This window comes from Salvelinus sp. IW2-2015, linkage group LG35 (genome assembly GCF_002910315.2).
Source record: "Salvelinus sp. IW2-2015 linkage group LG35, ASM291031v2, whole genome shotgun sequence".
Taxonomy (NCBI): domain Eukaryota; kingdom Metazoa; phylum Chordata; class Actinopteri; order Salmoniformes; family Salmonidae; genus Salvelinus; species Salvelinus sp. IW2-2015.
Genome location: NC_036874.1, coordinates 2,953,428 through 2,977,505, shown reverse-complemented (window position 1 = coordinate 2,977,505; position 24,078 = coordinate 2,953,428). Strand labels below are relative to the sequence as shown.

The 24,078-nt window shown below is 42.5% G+C and overlaps 1 protein-coding gene and 1 long non-coding RNA gene across 6 annotated transcripts in view; both read right to left on the bottom strand.

Moving 5' to 3' along the window:
* LOC111959165 (FXYD domain-containing ion transport regulator 6-like) overlaps window positions 1-18,467 on the bottom strand; it is a 28,411-nt gene extending 9,944 nt beyond the window's left edge. The window contains exons 1-8 of one of the 3 annotated variants that reach the window (XM_023980642.3): window positions 18,160-18,467; window positions 6,568-6,624; window positions 6,363-6,389; window positions 5,508-5,534; window positions 3,745-3,765; window positions 3,240-3,263; window positions 2,644-2,718; window positions 75-111 (exon numbers count right to left, since the gene is read on the bottom strand). In XM_023980642.3, the coding sequence (XP_023836410.1) occupies window positions 75-111; window positions 2,644-2,718; window positions 3,240-3,263; window positions 3,745-3,765; window positions 5,508-5,534; window positions 6,363-6,389; window positions 6,568-6,619 (263 nt within the window). In that variant the 5' untranslated portion in view covers window positions 6,620-6,624; window positions 18,160-18,467. The remainder of the gene's footprint in view (window positions 1-74; window positions 112-2,643; window positions 2,719-3,239; window positions 3,264-3,744; window positions 3,766-5,507; window positions 5,535-6,362; window positions 6,390-6,567; window positions 6,625-18,159) is intronic. The other 2 variants (XM_023980643.3, XM_023980645.3) reach the window with 2 other exon arrangements.
* Window positions 1-24,078, bottom strand: part of LOC139023739 (uncharacterized) — a 183,684-nt gene that overhangs the window by 117,789 nt on the left and 41,817 nt on the right. The window lies entirely within an intron of this gene.

Sequence of the window (24,078 nt, the reverse complement as noted above, 5' to 3'; positions counted from 1 at the left end):
TCTTAAGTGTTTGGACCGCACAAAGTTCTTTCTATGCCATGTTTAATCAACACTATCTTCTTTGTCCAACTTACCGTGACTTCGGACTTGATTTGCATGGGCATTTCTGGCCTGCAGACAGAGAGAAATTGGTGTGAAGAAGAGCTACTATGATGGAAAGATGATATAGCCAGAGTTGACAGGCCTCTCTCCATCCTAGGTGTCAAAGACACATGCCTGGTAAACTAGCACTAGAATGAAGATGCTGCCTGGTAAACTAGCACTAAAATGAAGATGCTGCCTGGTAACCTAGCACTAGAATGAAGATGCTGCCTGGTAACCTAAACACCGAATTGAAGATGCTTGCCTGGTAAACTAGCACTCGAATGAAGATGCTGCCTGGAAACTAGCACTCGAATGAAGATGCTGCCTGGTAAACTAGCACTCAAAATGAAGATGCTTGCCTGGTAAACTAGCACTAGAATGAAGATGCTGCTGGTAACTAGCACTAGAATGAAGATGCTGCCTGGTAAACTAGCACTAGAATGAAGATGCTGCCTGGTAAACTAGCACTACGAATGAAGATGCTGCCTGGTAAACTAGCACTCGAATGAAGATGCTGCCTGGTAAACTAGCACCGAATGAAGATGCTGCCTGGTAACTAGCACTAGAATGAAGATCTGCCTGGTAAACTAGCACTAGAATGAAGATGCTGCCTGGAAACTAGCACTAGAATGAAGATGCTGCCTGGTAAACTAGCACTTAGAATGAAGATGCTGCCTGGTAAACTAGCACTAGAATGAAGATGCTGCCTGGTAAACTAGCACTAGAATGAAGATGCTGCCTGGTAAACTAGCACTAGAATGAAGATGCTGCCTGGTAAACTAGCACTAGAATGAAGATGCTGCCTGGAAACTAGCACTAGAATGAAGATGCTGCCTGGTAAACTAGCACTAGAATGAAGATGCTGCCTGGTAACTAGCACTAGAATGAAGATGCTGCCTGGTAAACTAGCACTAGAATGAAGATGCTGCCTGGTAACTAGCACTAGAATGAAGATGCTGCCTGTAACTAGCACTAGAATGAAGATGCTGCCTGGTAACTAGCACTAGAATGAAGATGCTGCCTGTAAACTAGCACTAGAATGAAGATGCTGCCTGGTAAATAGCACTAGAATGAAGATGCTGCCTGGTAAATAGCACTAGAATGAAGATGCTGCTTGTAAACTACACTAGAATGAAGATGCTCCTGGTAAACTAACACTAGAATAAGATACTGCCTGGTAAACTAGCACTAGAATGAAGATGCTGCCTGGTAACTAGCACTAGAATGAAGATGCTGCCTGGTAAACTAGCACTAGAATGAAGATGCGCCTGGTAAACTAGCATAGAATGAAATGCTACCTGTAAACTAGCACTAGAAGAAGATGCTGCCTGGTAAACTAGCACTAGAATGAAGATGCTGCCTGGTTAACTAGCACTAGAATGAAGATGCTGCCTGGTAACTAGCACTAGAATGAAGATGCTGCCTGGTAACCAGCACTAGAATGAAGATGCTGCCTGGTAACCTAGCACTAGAATGAAGATGCTGCCTGGTAACCTAAGCACTAGAATGAAGATGCTGCCTGGTAAACTAGCACTAGAATGAAGATGCTGCCTGGTAAACTAGCACTAGAATGAAGATGCTCCTGGTAAACTACACTAGAATGAAGATGCTGCCTGGTAAACGAGCACTAGAATGAAATTCTGCCTGGTAAACTAGCACTAGAATGAAGATGCTGCCTGGTAAACTAGCACTAGAATGAAGATGCTGCCTGTAAAACTAGCACTAGAATGAAGATGCTGCCTGGTAAACTAGCACTGGAATGAAGATGCTGCCTGGTAAACTAGCATAGAATGAAGATGCTGCCTGGTAAAACTAGCACTAGATGAAGATACTGCCCTGTAAACTAGCACTAGAATGAAGATGCTGCCTGGTAAACTAGCACTAGAATGAAGATGCTGCCTGGTAAACTAACACTAGAATGAAGATGCTGCCTGGTAAACTAACACTAGAATGAAGATACTTCAGCAACTGATCTGTTTCGAAGTTGGAATATTGGGATATTACATATTTTACAAGACCCTATCCAGTAAAAAATACCCAAACTAAGCGCTTGAATGATTGATTTTTACAGAACACTAAAGATCCAAATCCTTCTCTTTGCACATGTGTAGTAGCAGGAGAGGGGGCACTCCCTCTGCCCCCTGTAATGGATGCTTGGAGTAAGAGTTAGGGTGGGTGGGGGGCTGCAGCTATGCCTGGGGTGGATGAGTGCAAGAACATGAGATGAGGGGAAAAGGCTGCATAGTGTCCAGGTCAGTTTTAGTCAGTGCCCTAGATGTGCAGATGTCTACAGGGTAGAGAGGTGTTGGGTGTCTGGGCGTTGTGCAAGGCATGTTGGCCTGCGTCCCAGCCCCCAGCAAGTAACTGATCCCAAGCTTGTTCATAAGGACTGGACTGGTAAAGGGCTGTCCAATGGATCAGCGCAGAAATACAACAATTATGGAATGATATTGGTACAGTAGAAATAAACTTATGGGACTAATCACATTTTATTTCAATATAAGTGTAATACTTCAAATGGTACTTTAAGTATAACCATAGTTGGGCCGACAGACTTACTGACGATGAGGACAATGCCCATGACAAACAGTACCACAGCGAAGATCAGTCCACCGATCCTCAGAGATTCATAGTCTGAAACAGAAATACATTTTTATCCCTGCACAGTTAGGACCACTTCTACGGAACATGTGCAAGGCACAGTGTCTTTGGGTGTATACAGCATAGCAAAGCTATGTAATTATGACACCATCAATCACATTCCTATGAGATAATTCAAACATACGCTCCTACTGTATATGCCACGATTGATAAATCCATCAGGTACACATCTATAGGTATCTATATTTTGATTGATATTACTGCCTCAAACATGGAAGGATATTCACTGTAAGAGCTGAATATATCCTATAATGTGTCTGAATGCATAGACCTACTGAAGACAGGATAGAGCAATGTGTTAAGAAATGAGACTACTACAGCAGAGTGGGAGGGACTGTTTGCCAGTTGAACTCCGGAAGCGTGGCCCGAAGGGTCAATGTTTTCTGACGCTCCTGGAAAAATGGAGGGAAAACGCGAGCCCGTCTTGACCTCCCAGATATGTGTCACGTTTACCCCCAGTGGAGTTAGTCCATGTTGATCCATCCCCCACTCACCGTAGTGAAATGCAGAGTCATAGTCTGGAGGGGAGAAGGAGAGGGAATACATGAAAACCAGATACATTTAGTGTGTGACTGCATTTTGTAGAATGTTATTATATCTACATTAAAATTGCAGCTATGGTATTAAAAAGGGCACATTAGACCACATGTCCCCTCGGCCACTTGTCCCCTCGCCAGCCAAAGCAAATAGAAGACAGAGCTGCGCATGACGCCAGATGGAATGCATTGTAAAGGAACCGGTGGGAGACTTATCAAAATGTTGTGGCCCTGCTGGGAATTAAATCTCCTTTAAATCACACACATTCATAGTGGTCCCTTTCAATAGAAACTTAAACACCATGTTTGGAGCTAAACTAATTCAAACATCAACTGAGTTTTGAGTGCAACTGGTGTGAAAAGATGGTAAGTGACCAAAAAGTATGTGATTTGCCAACATGCTKTTTAAAGTGAAATACAATCAGTACAGTAATGTTCATTTGAAACAACAAGAAACCTTTACCCTTTTCATCCATCGTCGATGCTGGAAAACAAAAGAGAGAAAGCATTAATGATTGACAGAGAATAGCTCTGACTGTGTGCTTGGTGTGAACTACGAAGCTTTCATAACTGGTTTTAGGCTCTGTTTACTTTCATAACTGTAGTCAAGTGTTCCAGTTCCAGAGGTGTACATTGAATGTAAATAGTGACTACTGTACACATGATAGTAAGACTGGTTGTAGTGTTCTGTGCTTTTTAAAAATATMGTCCACTTGTACTGACGGTTTAGGAATGGTGCATGCACTTACACAGATTACACCACTGGGTGATGCGATACACAGTGCATGCTTTTAAATACAATCTGGCAACAATCAGGTGGCTCTCTCCTCAGAAGAGTAAAGGGGAAGTTGCAAAATGCGGTTGAAATGTAGTGGAAATGCTAAAGCTACAATGATGCAAGACACCACACAGTTGCAAGTCCTGACGCATTTATAACCATACCCACTCTGCAGTCATTTCCCAAGGCCAGTGACCCATGTCAGCTCAGGTAGGTGCTGTAATAAAGCAGACTTCACTGTGMGTGTGTGTGCGCACGCATGTTGGCTTGTGCAGTGCGAGTAACCATTTGAGAATCAACCAAATGTCACATCTTCCCTCACAATACCATTTAGATTAAGAATCTAAATCACATGGATGTCACGTTATCTGGATCACCAAACAGCAAATAAATGACTCCTGCTTCGTTGAGTACAGAGGTAATAGAACCACTTCTTGAAGATTCCAAGGTGTAGTGCAATAATCACTGCTCAGCGCTCTAACAATGAAATGCTCCTCTGATTGGCTCATCTCGTATCTGCTGACATTTTCATTTTGTTTTCTTCTAAAGGATGTCAGAGAACGACAACACGAGCCAGCAGGGCTTGGTGCAGTAGATAAGCCTAATGTCCGACAAACACTTTCGTTTGGTGTCATTCCTCTCCATTACCAGGGGAACTCATATCCTGGCCAAATCACCCTGTTGACTGAGGAGAAAAACAACTAATGTAGGGCAATCTGCTCAGGAACAAGTCAGCACAACACAACCCAAAGTGCAGTGTAGGACTGCCTAGCGCCACATGCTACTACAATATGGGAGGCTTAGCTGCACTTCAAATGACCGATTACTAAAATCCCTCACATGAGAAAAAGGCTAATCCTGGCCAGGAAAGCAAAAGGCTCTTTCTTACACCAGTCTAGATGAGCCCATTTCAAATGAACTGGATTTAATCATAACTTGAAATCCTTACACAATAGTACTTAATCAATATAGTTGTGCACTATGTAAGTACAGACAAAGCAAAGCTAGTTACTCTACAGAGAGCCATACTCTAGGGCAGGGGTATCAAACTCATTCTATGTAGGACCTAGTGTCTGCTGGTCTTTGCTTTTTCCTTTCAATTAAGACCTAGACAACCAGGTGAGGGGAGTTCTTTACTAATTAGGGCGGAGCGAAAACCCACAGACACTCATTTCACAGAGGGCCGAGTTCAACACATGTGCTCTATGGCAGAGTTTCCCAAACTCGGTCCTGGCACCCCGACGAGGAGTTATTTCAATCAGCTGTGTAGTGCTAGGCCAAAAACCAAAATGGGGACCCCAGGACTGAGTTTGATGAAACCTTGCTCTAGGGCAACTGACCAGCCAATAACAAATATGGCTGTGCATTCTCAGTGCCCATTCCAAAACAGACACCGTGTTTCTCATTCCATTATGACAACACTGAGGCATCCAATAAAACAAACTTACCTGGCATGTCCCTGCCTATAGATGACCCTGTTAGTATAGACAGACCAGAAACCAGCTCATTCTTTAAATCACTGGCACTCCTAAGACACTACACAGTTCGCTAAAATATGACACTATACACTTTCCTCTATCACATTGCAGTGTCTCCCCTACATGCATTGGCCGACACTGAAAAATATATATATATATATTTATTTATTTATTATGTTGATGTCTGCCCCAGGAATAATCCAGGTTGACCCCATCCGCCACAACCTCCCCCCACTAACTCTGCCACCACTGCTGAAAAACATCCTAGTGGGAACCACTGCACTGTGAATGACCTTTTCAGTTTCTCTACAGACAGCCATACTCTAGGACAGAGTTTCCCAACCCTCTCCTCTGCCCCCATCCCTCAGACATTTCACACTTTTGTTTTAACCCTAAATGGGCACACCTGGTTCAATTAGTCAACTAATCATCAAGCCTTTGACTAATTGAATCAGGTGTGCCAGTTTAAGGTTAAAACAAAAATGTGAAAAATCTGGGAGGACCGGGCAGTGTTTCCCAACTCCAGTCCCCCCCCTCACCAGCACACATTTTTGTTGTAGCCCCGGACAAAAACACCAAATTCAACTCATGAGGATTCGACGATTAGTTGACAAGTTGAATCAGGTTTGTTTGTCCAGGGCTACCATACAAATGTGTACTGTAAAAAAAGGGGGGTATTCGAGGACTGGAGTTGGGAAACACTGCTCTAGGGCAACTGATAAGCCAACAAAGATGGCCATGCATTCTGTGTCCATTCCAAGGCAGACAGACTGCATTTCTCATTCCTTTGACACAACTGAGACATCCAATGCACTGCAAACTTACCTGGCATCTCCCTGCCAAATCCTGACCCTGTTAGTACAGACAGACCAGAGACCAGCTCATTCTTTAAATCACTGGCACTCTGAATAAAACATTACAGTTCCCTCAACCACACTGTGAATGCTCCTCAGTCACCATTCATGTGCTGGAGTCAAGTATTTTGAAAGAGAAGRTCAAACAAAAAAAAGAGTGAAAGGAAAAAGCTCACCCAAAGCAGGAGGAACACAGGCGCAGAAAGCCACCAACAGAGAGAGATCCATGTCACCTGGAGACAAAGGGAAACAACCACCAGAAACATGAAGGACCTCCCAAAGACAACGACTGAAAGTGTAGGAGAAAAATGGCAAAACAGAAAGCAAATACTTTATTGGAGAACCAAGTTCAAATCCCCTAGGGGGACTCAATTGTCATGATACATGACAATTACATATTTCAAGCATAACGTAATGGAAAGACTGCTATGCTCATAATGAGGAAACATAACAGGCTTACAGTTGTCCTGACCAGAGGAGTGTTGAAGAGCTCCCACCACCAGTGTCTGACAGGTCTGGTTGTGAGGGGAGTCACAACACCCTGCAACTTTAACACTTCACTATCAAAGAAAGGACTGTTCTTGAAATCACACCAATCTCTCTCAAGAAATGAAACTACAGGGAATAGGTACATCTACAGAATTAGCACTTATTCTTGACTTCACATTCCTTGTTTGTGCCCCTGACCAGCGGGGAGGAATTAAACATTGAGGTGATGCATTCGAATAACCCTAACATCTTGTGATCTTATAGCTGACCTATGGAGGCCAGAGTCTGTTGCTGCTAGACTCAAACAGTTCCCCCATGATCTCTTTATGTTATTAGCTCCTGACTCGGGGTAAGGGTAGAGGGGGCTATTTCAGTGTCTGCACCATAGAACACAGGTATCCTGTCCTGGCAGTATCGAGATGCAGGGAGGAGAGACCCGGGTTGAGTTGCACTTGATATTTGGTCAGGGGGTTAAAGAGATACATTGCCTTCAGAAAATATTCACGCCCCTTTACTTTTTCTACATTTTGTTGAGTTACAAAGTGGGGTTAAAATTGATTTAATTGTAATTTGTTGTCAACGATCTACACAAAACACCATGTAATGTCAAAGTGGAAGAAAAATTCTAACATTCGTAAAAAATATATATATTATAGTGAAATAAATTACTAATACATCTTGATTAGGTCAGTATTCAATCCCCTAAGTCAATAAATGTTAGAATCACCTTCGAAGCAATTACGGCTGAGTGTCTTTCTGGGTAAGTTTCTAAGAGCTTTCCACACCTGGATTGTACAACAATTGCCCATTATTCTTTTCCAAATTCTTCAAGCTCTGTCCAATTGGTTGRTGGCTAGACAACCATTTTCAGGTCTTGCCATAGATTTTCAAGTAGATTTAAGTCATCACTGTAACTTGGCCACTCAGGAACATTCACTTTCTTCTTGGTAAGCAACTCCATTGTAGATGTGGCTTGTGTTTTAGGTTACTCTCTTGCTGAAAGCTGAATTCATCTCCCAGTGTCTGGTGTAAAGCAGACAACCAGGTTTTCATCTAGAATTTCGCCGGTGCTTAGCTCCATTCCATTTATTTTTTATCCTGAAAAGCTCCCTAGTCCTAAACGATTACAAGCATACTCATAACATGATGCAGCCACCACTATGCTTGAAAATATGGAGAGCGGTACTCAGTAATGTGCTGTATTGGATTTGCCCCAAACAAAACACATTGTATTCAGCACAAAAAGTGAATTGCTTCGAAACATTTTTTGCAGTATTACTTTAGTGCCTTGTTGCAAACAGGGTTATGTTTTGGAATATGTTTATTCTGTACAGGCTTCCTTCTTTTCACTGTTAATTAGGTTAATATTGTGAAATAACTACAATGTTGCTGATCCATCCCCAGTTCCCTCCTATCACAGCCATTAAGCTCAGTAACTGTTAAAATCACCACTGGCCTCATGCTGAAATCTCTGAGCGGTTTCCTTCCTTTCCGGCAACTGAGTTAGGAACGACGCCTATATCTTTGTAGTGACTGGGTGTATTGATACATCATCCAAAGTGTAATAAATAACTTCACCATGCTCAAAGGGATATTCAATGTGTGCTTTWAAAAAAATATATACATTTTTTGACCCATCTACCAGTAGGTGCCCTTCTTTGCGAGGCATTGGAAAACTTCCCTGGTCTTTGTGTTTGAATCCGTGTTTAAAATTCACTCTTCTACTGAGGGACCTTACAGATAATTGTATGTGTGGGGTACAGATAAGGTTGTCATTCAAAAAAATCATGTTAAACACTTTTATTGCACACAGAGTGAGTCCATGCAACTTGTTAAGGGACTTGTTAAGCACATTTRTTCCTCCTGAACTTATTTAGGCTTGCCATAACAAAGGAGTTGAATAATTATTGATTCAAGAAATTTCCACTTTTCATTTTTAATTCATTTGTAAAAAAAAATATTAAAAAAACATAAGTCCACTTTGACATTATGGGGTATTGTGTGTAAGCCAGTGACAAACAAATCTAAGTTTCATCCATTTGAAATTCAGTATGTAACAAAAGAAATTGGAAAATGTCAAGGGTTGTGAATACTTTTTGAAGGCACTGTAACTCATCTTTTTTTCTCAGCTGGAATGTGCAGTCCACTGCTCACGACGGCATGCCGCACACCGCTACAGTCTGTTTTTCACACATAGACCATTCTTTCTACAGATGTTTGTCCAAGCCCTTCTAGATTTTCTRCATCATGTGTTTACCGGTTGTGGCTCTTAAACCAAAACTCCCACACTGGAGTGTTGTTTGTGGAGGCATTGGCACTCTAGGCAGAAAGTGTCCTGAGTTTTGTTACAGACAGCAGATACAGTTGAAGTCGGAAGTGTACATACACTTTAGCCAAATACATTTAAACTCAGTTTCTCACAATTCCTGACATTTAATCCTAGTAAAATGTCCCTGTTTTAGGTCAGCTAGGATCACCACTTTATTTTACGAATGTGAAATGTCAGAATAACAGTAGAAATAATGATTCATGTCAGCTTTTATTTCTTTCATCACATTCCCAGTGGGTCAGAAGTTTACATACACTCAATTAGTATTCGGTGGCATTGCCTTTAAATTGTTTAACTTGGGTCAAACGTTTTGGGTAGCCTTCCACAAGCTTCCCACAATAAGTTGGGGAAATRTTGGCCCATTCTTCCTGACAGAGCTGGTGTAACTGAGTCAGGTTTGTAAGCCTCCTTGCTCGCACACGCTTTTTCAGTTCTGCCCACAGATTTTCTATAGGATTGAGGTCAGGGCTTTGTGACGGCCACTCCAATACTTGACCTTGTTGTCCTAAAGACGTTTTTCCACAACTTTGGAAGTATGGTCATTGTCCATTTGGAAGACCCATTTGTGACCAAGCTTTAACTTCCTGACTGATGTCTTGACATGTTGCTTCAATATATCCACATACTTTTCCTTCCTCATGATGCAATCTATTTTGTGAAGTGCACCAGTCCCTCCTGCAGCAAAGCACCCCCACAACATGATGCTGCCACCCCCATGCTTCACGGCTGGGATGGTGTTCTTCGGCTTGTAAGCCTCCCCTTTTTTATCCAAACATAACGATGGTCATTATGGCCAAACACTTCTATTTTTGTTTCATCAAACCAGAGGACATTTCTCCAAAAAAGTAAGATCTTTGTCCACATGTGCAGTTGCAAACTAGTAGTCTGGCTTTTTCCTTGCGAGCGGCCTTTCAGGTTATGTCAATATAGGTACTTTTGTAGCCGTTTCCTCCAACATTCTCACAAGGTCCTTTTTCTGTTGTTCTGGGATTTGTTTGCACTTTTTGCACCAAAGTACGTTCATCTCTAGGAGACAGAACGCATCTCCTTCCTGAGCGGTATGACGGCTGCGTGGTCCCATGTTGTTTATACTTGCATACTATTGTTTGTACAGATGAACGTGGTACCTTCAGGTGTTTGGAAATTGCTGAAAGGATGCACCAGACTTGTGGAGGTCTACAATTTTTTTTCTGAGGTCTTGTCTGATTTCTTTTGATTTCCCATGAATGTCAAGCAAAGAGGAACTGAGTTTGAAGGTAGTCCTTGAAATACATCCACAGGTACACCTCCAATTGACTCAAATGATGTCAATTAGCCTATCAGAAGCTTCTAAAGCCATGACAATTTTCTGGAATTTTCCAAGCTGTTTAAAGGCACAGTCAACTTAGTGTATATAAACTTCTGACCCACTGGAATTGTGATACAGTGAATTATAAGTGAAATAATCTGTCTGTAAACAATTGTTGGAAAAATTACTTGTGTCATGCACAAAGTAGATATCCTAACCGACTTGCCCAAACTATAGTTTGTTAACAAGAAATTTGTGGAGTGGTTGAAAAATGAGTTTTAATGACTCCAACCTAACTGTGTGTAAWCTTTCAACTTCAACTGTAAGCCTAAATGTTTCTTTAAACAAAATCTTGTTTGTTGGAGTGCTGCAGAAGAATGTACTCACCTGACACTAATCTCTAGGGAACTGTGAGCATATTTGATTCATGTGCAGAACATGAATGTGGGATTTTGGGAGAATTGAACGGTGAACATACAAATTAGCCATATTATATATCTAATTATGTATTCACTGCATCACCTGTCAGATTAAGTCACTGTCCTCAGGACTTCTGTCCAACTTCTGTACAACTGAAATATGATAATTAAGAACTACTCTGGCAGCAGATGAGGTGGCAGAACTCATACTATACATTATGTAGATTTCCATATGAAGGAATYCCATACTGTGATGGGCATCAGATGGCCGTCACTGTAGTTAATATAATAATATGACAGTGATTAAAACGATTAGCCCCACTGACTCTGATCAGAGCTCATCTTTTGGCACAGACCCTATCTGTTCCATCCCTAGCCCAAGGCATAGAGAAGCTGTTCCATAAGGCGACTATAACTACTCATACTTAAGGTTTCTGAGTTGGAGCAGTGTGGCATGGTTTAGAGAGAAACAGGGATTTAAACACTCAAACCAGGGATAAGAACAGGATTAACAACAAAGGACTGCCAATCAATATCTTAATCTACCAAATGCTGCAAGAGTTATAACAAAGGACAATACTCGTGTTTGTTACAGCATTCTACTTTAAAGAAGACTAGGCTCACCCTCAAGTAAACAAAGTTTAAACTAAGTTATTCTTAGAAAATACTATTAACCTCAGTCATGGTTTTCATCTAGCCCATTAGGCTATAAATAGCTACTTCCCATGCCTAGAGAGTTGAGGTTATTGCATTTTGCCTGAACTGAAAAGGACAAATAAAAAGTAAGAAAAGCAGACTAGGCTACTACAAGCACCGAAACTGTTAACCCAGTCAGTTTTAACATTTATGGTACAGCAGGTCTATGCCAACTGGTGGCTTGGGGCCGAATGTGGCTCCCGGGTGATTTCATTTGGCCACCTAAGTTTTCTAAGCAAAAAAAAACGTTTTTAAAAAAGGACTTTTATTGTTGGACATAAAATACTGTAAAAACTAAAGCAAGTGATTTTCATTTTGTAAATCTGTTCCAAAGTATTCCCACGCATAATAGAGAGATATGTGACCATATACAAGTTTAAGCAAGGTTTGAACAGATTATGTTTTACTCAAATATTATACACTACATGACCAAAGGTATGTGCACACCTGCTCGTTGAACATCTCAGTCAAAAATCATGGGCATTAATATAGAGTTGGTCCCCCCTTCGCTGCTACAACAGCCTACACTCTTCTGGGAAGGCTTTCCACTAGATGTTGGAACATTGCTGCAGGGACTTGCTTCCATTCAGCCACAAAAGCATTAGTGAAGTCGGGCACTGATGTTGGGCAATTAGGCCTGGCTCGCAGTTGGCATTCCAATTCATCCCAAAGGTGTTTGATGGGGTTGAGGTCAGGGCTCTGTGCAGGCCAGTCAAGTTCTTCCACACCGATCTCGACAGACAATTTCTGTATGGACTTCGCTTTGTGCACGGGGGGGATTGTCATGCTGAAACAGGAAAGGGCCTTCCCCAAACTGCTGCCACAAAGGAAGCACAGAATCGTCTAGAATGTCAGTGTTAAGATCCCCCTTCACTGGAACTACGGGGCCTAGCCCAATTAATGAAAAACAGCCCCAGACCGTTATTCCTCCTCCACCAAATTTTACAGTTGGCACTATGCATTCGGGCAGGTGGCGTTCTCCTGGCACCTCCCAAACCCAAGTTTGTCCGTCGGACTGCCAGATGGTGATGTGTGAGTCATCACTCCAGAGAACTGCCAACTAGCAAGTGTATTCACTGACATTGTCAAGCTCTCACTGACAAAGTCTGTAATACCTACATGTTTGCTCTTTATTTAACCATCTTACATATAAAACCTTATTTGTTCATCGAAAATTGTGAATAACTCACCACAGGTTAATGAGAAGGGTGTGCTTGAAAGGATGCACATAATTCTGCAATGTTGGGTTGTATTGGAGAGAGTCTCAGTCTTAAATCATTTTTCACACAGTCTGTGCCTGTATTTAGTGTTCATGCTAGTGAGGGCCGAGAATCCACTCTCACATAGGTATGTGTTTGCAAAGGGCATCAGTGTTCAAAAATCCCAAAATTTGGCAGTGGCTTCTGATTAAATTKAATTTTCACAGAACCGCTTGTTGCAACTTCGATGAGGCACTCCTATTCAGACATCGGTGAGTGGACTGAAGCCAGGGCATGAAAGAGATAACGAATCCAGTTGTTTGTGTCATCCGTTTCGGGAAAGTACCTGCGTAATTGCGCACCCAACTCACTCAGGTGCTTCGCAATATCACATTTGACATTATCCGTAAGCTTGAGTTAATTTGCACACAAAAAAAATCATACAATTATGGAAAGACCCGTGTGTTGTTCTTGTTAATGCAGACAGAGAAGCGCTCCAACTTAATCATAGCCTCAATTTTGTCCCGTACATTGAATATAGTTGCGGAGAGTCCCTGTAATCCTAGATTCAGATCATTCAGGCGAGAAAAACAACACCCAGATAGGCCAGTCGTGTGAGAAACCCGTCATCATGCAAACGGTCAGACAAGAGAAAATGACGGTCAGTAAAGAAAACATTAAGCTCGTGTCAATATATTGCCCCTTGATAACCAGCACACTTCTGTATGTTGTAAAAGCATTACATGGTCACTGCCCATATCATTGCATATTGCAGAAAAAACACGAGAGTTCAGGGGCTTTGCCCAAACTACATTTTCACTGTAGTGTGCAAAACGTCTTTCAAGCTGTCAGGCATTCCCTTGGCAGCAAGTGCCTCTCAGTGGATGCTGCAGTGTACCCAAGTGGCGTTGGGAGAAACTGCTTGCACTCCACTACGTCTCCCTGTCATGGCTTTTGCGCCATCAGTACAGATACCAACACATCTTGACCACCAAAGTCCATTTGKTGTCACAAAGCTGTCCAGTACTTAAAAAATATCCTCTCCTGTTGTCCTTGTTTGCAGAAGAGGATGTCCTCCTTAATTGACCCCCCATATACATAACGGACATATACCAGGAGCTGTGCCAGGCCCGCCACGTCTGTTGACTCATRCAGCTGTAACGCATAGAATTCACTGGCTTGTATGCGAAGCAGTAATTGTTTCAAAACATGTCCTGCCATGTCACTGATGCGTCGTGAAACAGTGTTGTTTGATGAAGGCATTGTCTGTATAGTTTTTTTGGCCTTTTCCCCCAGCAGCTGGAAGAATTAAGTCCTCCAAAATAGTATGGGGCTTGCCTGTTCTAGCCACTCGGTAGCTCACCATATAAGACGCTTTTAGCCCCTTCTTATTAATGGTATCTGTTGCATTTATATGTCTTACTAATCTAAAGTCGTCTTAATTCTCGCATAAAAAAACATTTTTCAGGCATGTTTTGGCATGTTTTGCTTCTAAATGTCTGCGCCAGAGTGAAGGTTTCATTGAGTTGTGAGATAGTACTTTTGCACATATAACACACTGTGGCTGATGAAAGGCACTACTAATATAAGTGAACCCCAAATCAATGTAGTTCTCATCATATTTGCGCCTCTTCGATGGTCCAATGTCCCCATCTGCTGTTCGGTGCTTTCCCGGGTAAGGGGGCAGTAGCTCTTCGGCTGCATCAGATTCACAACTGTCAGTGTCCATGCTAGCTGGGCTAACAGCAAATGTAGAAATACTTATGCTAGCATTGGATGGGCTCGTGGAAGCAGAACAAGTTGTGTCGTTGACAGGTACAGGTGTAGTACTGCTGGTAGTAGCAGTACTACCATAGAGCTGGTATGTGTCTCTATGGACGCAGGCCTTACTTTTTTTTAACCATTCACCAATTTTCGAGCAAACGGAATGAGCAGCAGCTACGTTTGGCCACATATGGACCATTTCTGGAATTCCCGCGAGAGAGTAACGGTTAATGTGATTGGATGTTAATTATTTGACTAGGCTAGCTGTATTTGACATTGCGTTGTTATTTCGCTGAACACTAGTTGGTTTAATTTTATTTTTGGCAGTGAAATGAGGCTACTCAGGCGAAAATAAAACCTCACCCAAATGTATAGCCACGTTGGAAAATATAAAACGCACTGCTTGAAAATGTGAAGAATTATATATATATATTTTTATTCACATACCACCCCAACAAATCCACAGATGACACAATCTCAATCCACACTGCCCTTTCCCACCTGGGCAAAAGAAACACCTATGTGAGAATGCTGTTCATTAACTACAGCTCAGCATTCAACACCATAGTGCCCACAAAGCTCATCACTAATCTAAGGACCCTGGGACTAAACACCTCCCTGCCACTGGATCCTGGACTTCCCCTTCTGTACTCCCTGTTCAAACACGACTCCAACACCGTCATTAAGTTTGCTGACGACACAACAGTGGTAGGCCTGATCACCGACAACGATGAGACAGCCTATAGGGAGGTCAGAGACCAGGCAGTGTGGTGCCAAGACAAGAACTTCTCCCTCAGTGTGAGCAAGACAAAGGAGCTGATTGTGGACTACAGGAAAAGGCTGGCCCGAACAGGCCGCCATTAAAATCGACGGGGTTGTAGTGGAGCGGGTGGAGAGTTAAGTTCCTTGTTGTCCACAAACACACCAATACAGTCGTGAAGAGGGCACGACAACACCTTCCCCCCCTCAGGAGACGGAAAATATTTGGCATGGGTCCCGAGATCCTCAAAAAGTTCTACAGCTGCACCAGAGAGAGCACCCTAACCAGGTAGTGTGTACGGCACTGGGGCAAAGCTTCCTGCCATCCAGGACCTATATACCAGGCGGTYTCAGAGGAAAGCCCAGAGACCAAAGTCATAGACGGTTCTCTCTGCTACTGCATGGCAAGCGGTACCGGAGCGCCAAGTCTAGGACCAAAAGGCTCCTTAACAGCTTCTACCCCCAAGCCATAAGACTGCGGWGCAATTAATCAAATGGCRACCCAGACTATTTACATTGACATCCCCCACCCCCATTTGTTTTTACACTGCTGCTACTCGCTGGTTATTATCTATGCATAGTCACTTCACCCCTACCTACAAGTACACCCCTACCTACATTACCTCGACTAACCTGTACCCCTGCACATTCACTCGGTACCGGTATTCCCTGTATATAGCCTCGTTATTTTATTATTTTTTTTTACTTTAGTTTATTTTGTAAATACTTTAACTCTTTCTTGAACTGCACTGCTGGTTAAGGGCCTGTAAGTAAGCATTTCACAGCCAGGTCTACACCTGTTGCATTCGACGCATGTGACAAATAAAGTTTGATTTGAACGTGTTTCCACTTCTCCAAAGTCCAATGGCAGCAAACTTTACACCAATCTAGCTGACGCATGGCATTGCGCATGGTGATCTCAGGCTTGTGAAGCTCCCGACGAACAGTTATTGTGCTGACGTTGCTTCCAGAGGCTGTTTGTAACTCAGTAGTGAGTGTTGCAACCGATGAGATGATTTTTTACACGCTTTAGCACTCAGCGGTCCCATTCTGTGAGCTTGTGTAGCCTACCACTTCGCAGCTGAGCCGTTGTTGCTCCTAGACATTTCCACTTCACAATAACAGCACTTACAGTTGGCCGGGAAGTTCTAGCAGGGCATAAATCTGACAAACTGAATTGTTGGAAAGGTGGCATCCTATGATGATGCTACGTTGAAAGTCACTGAGCTCTTCAGTAAGGCCATTCAACTGACAATGTTTGTCTATGGAGACTGCATGGCTGTGTGCTCGATTTTATACACCTGTCAGCAACGGGTGTGGCTGAAATAGCCAAATCCACTAATTTGAAGGGATGTCCACATACTTTTGTATATATAGTGTATCTGTTTGGGCTTCTTGCGGTCTACAAATTATTTATAATTACTTATCCGGCCCACTGACCATACGCTCAAGTAAAAATCGGCCCGCAGCTGAATCTAGTTGATGATCGCTGCCATACAGTCATTGGCTTATGTCATGTATGCTATTTCTAAACGGTCTTGCCTAGCTAAAATATTTGAACCCTTGATTAATTCTCAGCTAAGATCTTTCCTACCTTTTTAAATGTACATCAATCGTGTTTTAGACCATGTCATAGCGTTACCTCTGCTGCATCCCTAGTTATGTGGTTTACTGTATGGATAAAAGGCAACATTGTGCTGCCCTCTTCATTGACCTTCCAAAGGCTTTTGATACTGTTGATCACTCTCTGCTAATTCAGTCTTTCTTCAATTGGCCCGAGACCAGGCTGCATGTAACCCCTTTAATAATCACTTGACCAATATAACTCAATGTGTATCTACTGATGGTGTTAAATCAGGTTACCTGTATATAACGAGAGGTGTCCCGCATGGGTCGATTCTGGGCCCTGTACTTTTTACAATAACAATATTGTCTGTAAAACATGTTATCCTGCACTTGTATGTTGATGATACTGTTGTGTATGCCATTGCCCCCACGGTTGACCAGGCTCTATCTGACCTACAGTCTACCTTCATTGTCTTACAGAAAAACCTTATTGACCTGAAATTAGTATTGAATGCAGGTAAAACTAAGCATATGTTGTTCTCTAGTGCGCATAAATATAACTGATGATATGTACTTTGGATGGTGTCCAAATTGATCCGTGTCCCTGTTAACAAATATCTGGGCTTCTGGATAGATGAAAAGCTGTCTTTTAAAAAGCATTTTGATGAGTTAACTAAAAGTTGATTTACTTTTCTTGCACCTTATTTGTGGAACAAGCTTAAATGTTCTTAAACTAGATGTTCTTAAACTAAACTCTCGGGCAATCCTGAAAGAAGATTGATGACCTTATTGCTGATGAATGTGTTTGTTTTTATGACCATGTTTTTCTTTCGATGTGCATTTTGCATTTTTATGCGTGTATTTTCTGTAATTCAGGACTCATCTGTAAAATATACCTTGGTTTCAGTATGACTCCCTGATAAAATAAAGGTGAAATAAATAAATTACAAAATGGTCAAGTGCTCTCAAAGATATTTACAAATCGTTGTAAATGTAATGATATGGGGAACATTCTGTAGTCTAAATGTTCTTAAAACCAACGAAAAAATTGGCTTACTTGCAAGGCTATTTAAATAAGTTTAGCAATTTATACACAAACTTTAAAGCTGTGCGCACAGGTCAATAACAGCTTTCTTCCCCAAAGCACATGTATAACAGCCTGTCAGAGCAGTCACGTTGTTGTAGCCTAGTTGTAATTTTCCCCGTCAAAACATGTGAACCTTTTGGTAAAAGAAGTATGGCAAATGAAAACAAATTACCTGTCACAAGTCCAATTAATGGAAAAGAGGTGCCTGTGGAGATTAGATGAATAACAAAAATGCTTGGGGTCGCTGCCTTGCCTCTGCCCAGTGCGCTCCTTCAGAAACAATGTTTCTAGTGTTCTAATTTACCGACACAAAAAGTCCCCTTTGTAAAACACGATTTAATGAGCGTACTTAGTGTACATACATTTATAAAAAATAATTAAAATCTGGTCCTGAAATGTTTCTCCTGAAACATCCAGCAAAGTTTTCGTAGTCTAGTATATCTGAGCGTCTGGCGGGGGAAAGAGGGGGGAGGGGGTTAGGGGTTGGTCTGAGAAGAAATGCAATCTGCCCTCCAAAATTACCCTGCTACTGAGGGGTAAACAACCTTACCACCAACTCTATTTTGATGTTTGTTTTCCCCAAACAAACGCAGATTCAGTCACCGAATTGCTATAGTGTTGGAAAACGTGTGTAACATTTTAAATGCATGAACTGTGTGCGGACTGAGGGAGCACACCCCTGAATCTATCCTAGGCAGCCGATAGTGCATATCTAGCGCCACTATCGTCGAGGTTTAATGTGCATTGCCGGTAATACACTCGTGTCCCCTGTGGACCGGCTCGTAAATAGAGCATCCTCCATTCAGACTGCAAAGGCATAATCAACATCATTAACCATCTTTAATGTCGAGCTGCTTAAAAACGGGGTAAATGTGTACTAATTAAACACAATTTTCCACCACCATTTTCATATTTTCGGACAATTTGTTGTACACCGTGTTCAGTCAAGGGTGTGCACCATCCTAAATCGAAAATACATGATAGAACGCTTGCTTGTTCTGCCCACTATGATTCATTTGCTCCCATTGGAAACGACAGCCTGTGGTCTATCTTGGGTTAGTTATACAAATCTTTGATGATGCCTTTGCAGCTGAATGGGGGTTGCGTTATATACAACTACGAGCCACTCCATGGGGGGACACGAGGGTATTACCGGGAAGGCACATCAATCCTTGACAGTAGTGCAGATATAGCGCCAACTATTGGCTGCTTAGGCTGCCCTGAAATCGATTTTAGGCTGTTTAATAACATAACAATTGTGTGCAGTTATTTGGCATTTTGAGACAATTTTCCATAATTATTTCACAGTTCAAAACAAGTTTAGCACTGTATGTTAAGTCTGAGTGAGGTAACATTCAGTGGGAGTAAAATTATTTCCTAAGCATGCCAGAAAGTGGGCTATAGCCTATTCTATCTCTAAGGTTGCCCCAGCAGTTTCAAACAGAGGCAACAGAAGAGAGTCAGTTCCAGGTTAGAACAAAACAAGAGAAAATTACAAACCTTGGGAAAAAAAACAAAAGGCTACGCTTGGTTATAGGTTACGCCAACTTGGCTTGGGCCCTACAAAGTTAGCTACATGCTATCCCACACATCAATACTTTTCCACGTAGGCCTACTACTGTGAGTAGCCTGCCTAGCCCTCGAGTCATTGAGTATTAGCCTCAAGTGGATGTTGAACTAGAGGCGGTAGTCCCGCATCCAGTTCAACATCCACTCGAGGGTTCCCCCTGGCAGGCTGTCCAGGTGAGCTATACAGTCCATTTTGGAGCCCTCGAGTGGATGTTGAGCGGGACTCAAGGATGTCTCCGTCAGGGAGAGCCACTGCTCAACTGGATGTGGAAGTGTAACCAGATAGACAGATTCTGTAGTGGTTTGCATTTTGCCTGTACATTTCATAATATAATTTTTATCTAACAGGCTTATATGTTGTTTTGGACTGTTAAGACATTCAGTAAGATTAAACTTGACTGTTATTGTTGCATGTAGCAGTCAAGATAGCTTGCATGCTAGCTATCAATCATAATGGGTTTGGTTAGCTAGCTAACTAGGGTCGTCAACCAGATTAGCATCTGAATTCGAATTATTTTGAGTGTAATGCAGTTGTTTGGTGACACTAACCACATTTTCATCCAGTTAATGGGAGTAAAGTCATACCTTATTAAAATAAATCATGACAGCTGTCATGGAAACAGTTACGGTACAATTTTACAAATGCCAACACATAATTTGTTGGTTTGACATGGTGGTATCTGTTTGTGTCAATAAAATGAATTATGCGAGAAATGACAGTGGAAACACCTTTATGCGCGAATAATCAAAGTAAATTTGGAGTCACGCGATGACATGGTGTGTGGTCCTCCCACTACGACTCTGGAAAGCATGTCGTTTATTAGGCTACAGATTAAATAAATGATGAACTTCACAGGGTGGTGAAAGTGCACGGTATGAACTTTATGCTCCTTTCCTGGTGACATGATGATCGATGCTTGACTGCTGTTTGACAAATAAAAATATCAATAAATGGTTAGCAGATGTTAATGCGAGAGTAGCGAAATGCTTGAGCTTCTAGTTCCGGCAGTGCAGTAATATCTAACAAATTCATATTTACTACCTTATACACACAAATGTAAAGGGATGAATAAGAATATGTACATATAAATATATGGATGAGCGATCGCCGTGCGGCATAGGCAAGATGGTATAGAATACGGTATATACATATGAGTAATGTAGGATATGTAGACATTATTAAAGTGGCATTATTTAAAGTGACGAGTGATTTGTTAAAACTTTATTAAATCCATTTATTAAAGTGGCAAGAGATTTGAGTCTGTCTATCCATAATAATCTCATGTAGACTAACCTACCCGCACTGTGTCTGCCAGCTGTTGGCTAGAGTGCACATGCAAAGAGTAAGCACGTTTGCTATTTAATGCAACAGTTTGTGACAAAACTATTGGTAGATTTAAAAATGCAATGGAAACACATTTAACATTCAATTTTTATTTAGTACATGAAAACCAAGTGTGCGCACCATGTCATCACGCACTGACTTTTATCCTCAACATGTCAGTTTGGTGGAAACACCACTGGCGGGAAAATGTGAACATTTTCTTTGAGGATTTTAGAATATTCCCATGAAAATCTGTCGCCAGATTTTAGATGGAAACCTAGCTAGTGTCCGACTTTTGGCTATCAGATGCACCTCCCCTACTTCCGTCTGCAGCTTCGTTAGGCTTACCGATTGAACACACCCCTTTTCTATCTATTCCTTCCATAGAGATAGATAGGGAACTCATTTTTGAATCTGTGCCATTATAGCATATATGACAACCTGGGCAGCGCCATTGAGCAGTCAATTGACTTCACATTCGGCTGATGACCCGGTTGGACATAATAATGGCGCCAAAGGAGATGGCCGCCATTTTATGATCCTGTAACCAATTGTGCATGTTTTTTCACGTTATTTGTAACTTATTTTGTACATGTTTCTGCCACCGTGTCTTATGACCAGAAAGAGCTTCTTGATATCAGGGCAGCGATTACTCACCCAATACTGGAGGAATTCTTCTTCGAGTCTGACCGGAAGGATTTACTCCAGACAAGGCCCTCATCAACATAATTCGCAGGAGGAAAAGACGGAGGTATCGTGGCCGACGGTCCGGATGCCTTGTAAGTATCCGTCACCGAGAGGGTAATCTACCTTTACCATCAGTCCTATTAGCCAACATACAATCAATCGATAATACAATAGACGAACTACGAGCATGTATATCCTACCAACGGGACATTAAACTGTAATATCTTGTGTTTTCACCGAGTCGTGGCTGAACAACGACATGATTAACATACAGATGGCGGGTTTTAAGCTTTTTTAGTAGGATAGAACAGCGGCCTCTGGTAAGACAAGGGGCGGCGGCCTATGCATATTTGTAAACAACTGGTGCACGAAATCAAGGAAGTCTTGAGGTTTTGCTCGTCTGAGGTAGAGTATCTCATGATAAGCTGTACACCACACTATTTACCAAGAGAGTTTACAACTACACAGCTCAAAAAAATAAAGGGAACACTAAAATAACACATCCTAGATCTGAATGAATGAAATATTCTTATTAAATACTTTCTTTACATAGTTGAATGTGCTGACAACAAAAATCACACAAAAATGATCAATGGAAATCAAATTTATCAACCCATGGAGGTCTGGATTTGGAGTCACACTCAAAATTAAAGTGGAAAACCACACTACAGGCTGATCCAACTTTGATGTAATGTCCTTAAAACAAGTCAAAATGAGGCTCAGTAGTGTGTGTGGCCTCAACGTGCCTGTATGACCTCCCTACAAAAAAAAGAGAGAGATCCTCAACGTGCCTGTATGACTCCGTATATGCTGGGCATGTTCGCCTGATAGGTGGCGGATTGTCTCCTGAGGGGATCTCCTCCAGATGGACTAAAGCATCCGCCAACTCTGGACAGTCTGTGGTGCAACGTGGCGTTGGTGGATGGAGCGAGAGACATGATGTCCCAGATGTGCTCGAATTGGATTCAGGTCTGGGGAACGGGCGGGCGCAGTCATAGCATCAATGCCTTCCTTTGCAGGACACTGCTGGACACACTCTCAGCCATGAGGTCCTAGCATTGTCTTGCAATTAGGAGGAACCCAGGGCCAACCGCACAGCATATGGTCTCACAAGGGGTCTGAGGATCTCATCTCGGTACTAATGGCAGTCAGGCTACCTCTGGCGAGCACATGGAGGGCTGTGCGCCCCCAAAGAAATGCCACCCACCATGACTGACCAACCGCCAACCGGTCATGCTGGAGGATGTTGCAGGCAGCAGAACGTTCTCCACGGCTCTCCAGACTGTCACATGTGCTGTGTGAACCTGCTTTCATCTGTGAAGAGCACAGGGCGCCAGTGGTGAATTTGCCAATCTTGGTGTTCTCTGGCAAATGCAAACGTCCTGCACGGTGTTGGGCTGTAAGCACAACCCACCTGTGGACGTCAGGCCCTCATACCACCCTCATGGAGTCTGTTTCTGACCGTTTGAGCAGACACATGCCATTTGTGGCCTGCTGGAGGTCATTTTGCAGGGCTCTGGCAGTGCTCTCCTACTCTCCTTGCACAAAGGCAGAGGTAAGCGGTCCTGCTGTTGGGTTGTTGCCTCTTACGGCCTCCTCCACATCTCCTGATGTACTGGCCTGTCTCCTGGTAGCGCCTCCATGCTCTGGACACTACGCTGACAGACACAGCAAACCTTCTTGCCACAGCTCGCATTGATGTGCCATCCTGGATGAGCTGCACTACCTGAGCCACTTGTGTGGGTTGTAGACTCGTCTCATGCTACCACTAGAGTGAAGCACCGCAGCCAGTGGGTGGCCCGTCAGGGCCAGCAAGGCCTTCTCTGCTGGCCTAAACATCATCAGAATCAAAAAAAAAATTAAATATATTTTCCCACAAATATGTATTAAATTATTCCCCAGAGTAAGAGTTATACTCTTCATTTCATAGCTTTCCTCTCGGTTGCACTGCTTTCCAGCCCCAGGTTGAGATTTGGAGGGCTGGTCTTTATGTAGATTTTTTATCCAATCATATTCAGCCATCATGTGTTGCCAGGGTTCTAAAATCTGCCCTCAGGCCTCAGAATCAACAGTGCGGGCGCTTGTAGCTTAAAGTGAATGGAAATGAAAATTTAGTGTCAACCAATCAGCTTTAGAGTTGGCTATTGTACGCCTGCTGTCTGTTCCAGTGTTACACAGGAGCCAGCTAGCAGGCGTAGTGCGTGCACGTCTTTTGATTGGATTACCAATATTGAGAGGCAGGTCCTTGGGCAGGTCTATGCAGAACTAGGAAACTGAATTTGATAAATGAATAATTCGCGTACTACTAAGCTGTTTTTTCAACCCACAATGGGTGGAAGGAGGAGAAGATATGATTTGGTCGAGGATATAATTATAAAGCCATTCTCAAGACGAACTTTAAGAAAAGTTAGACATTGTAAGGAGAGGTCGCCCGACGCCGACGCTACAAAGCCTGTCACGCGGGAAAGGGGTTCGTTCGCCACTTTCAAAGTTCCAACTACGAGCGCTATC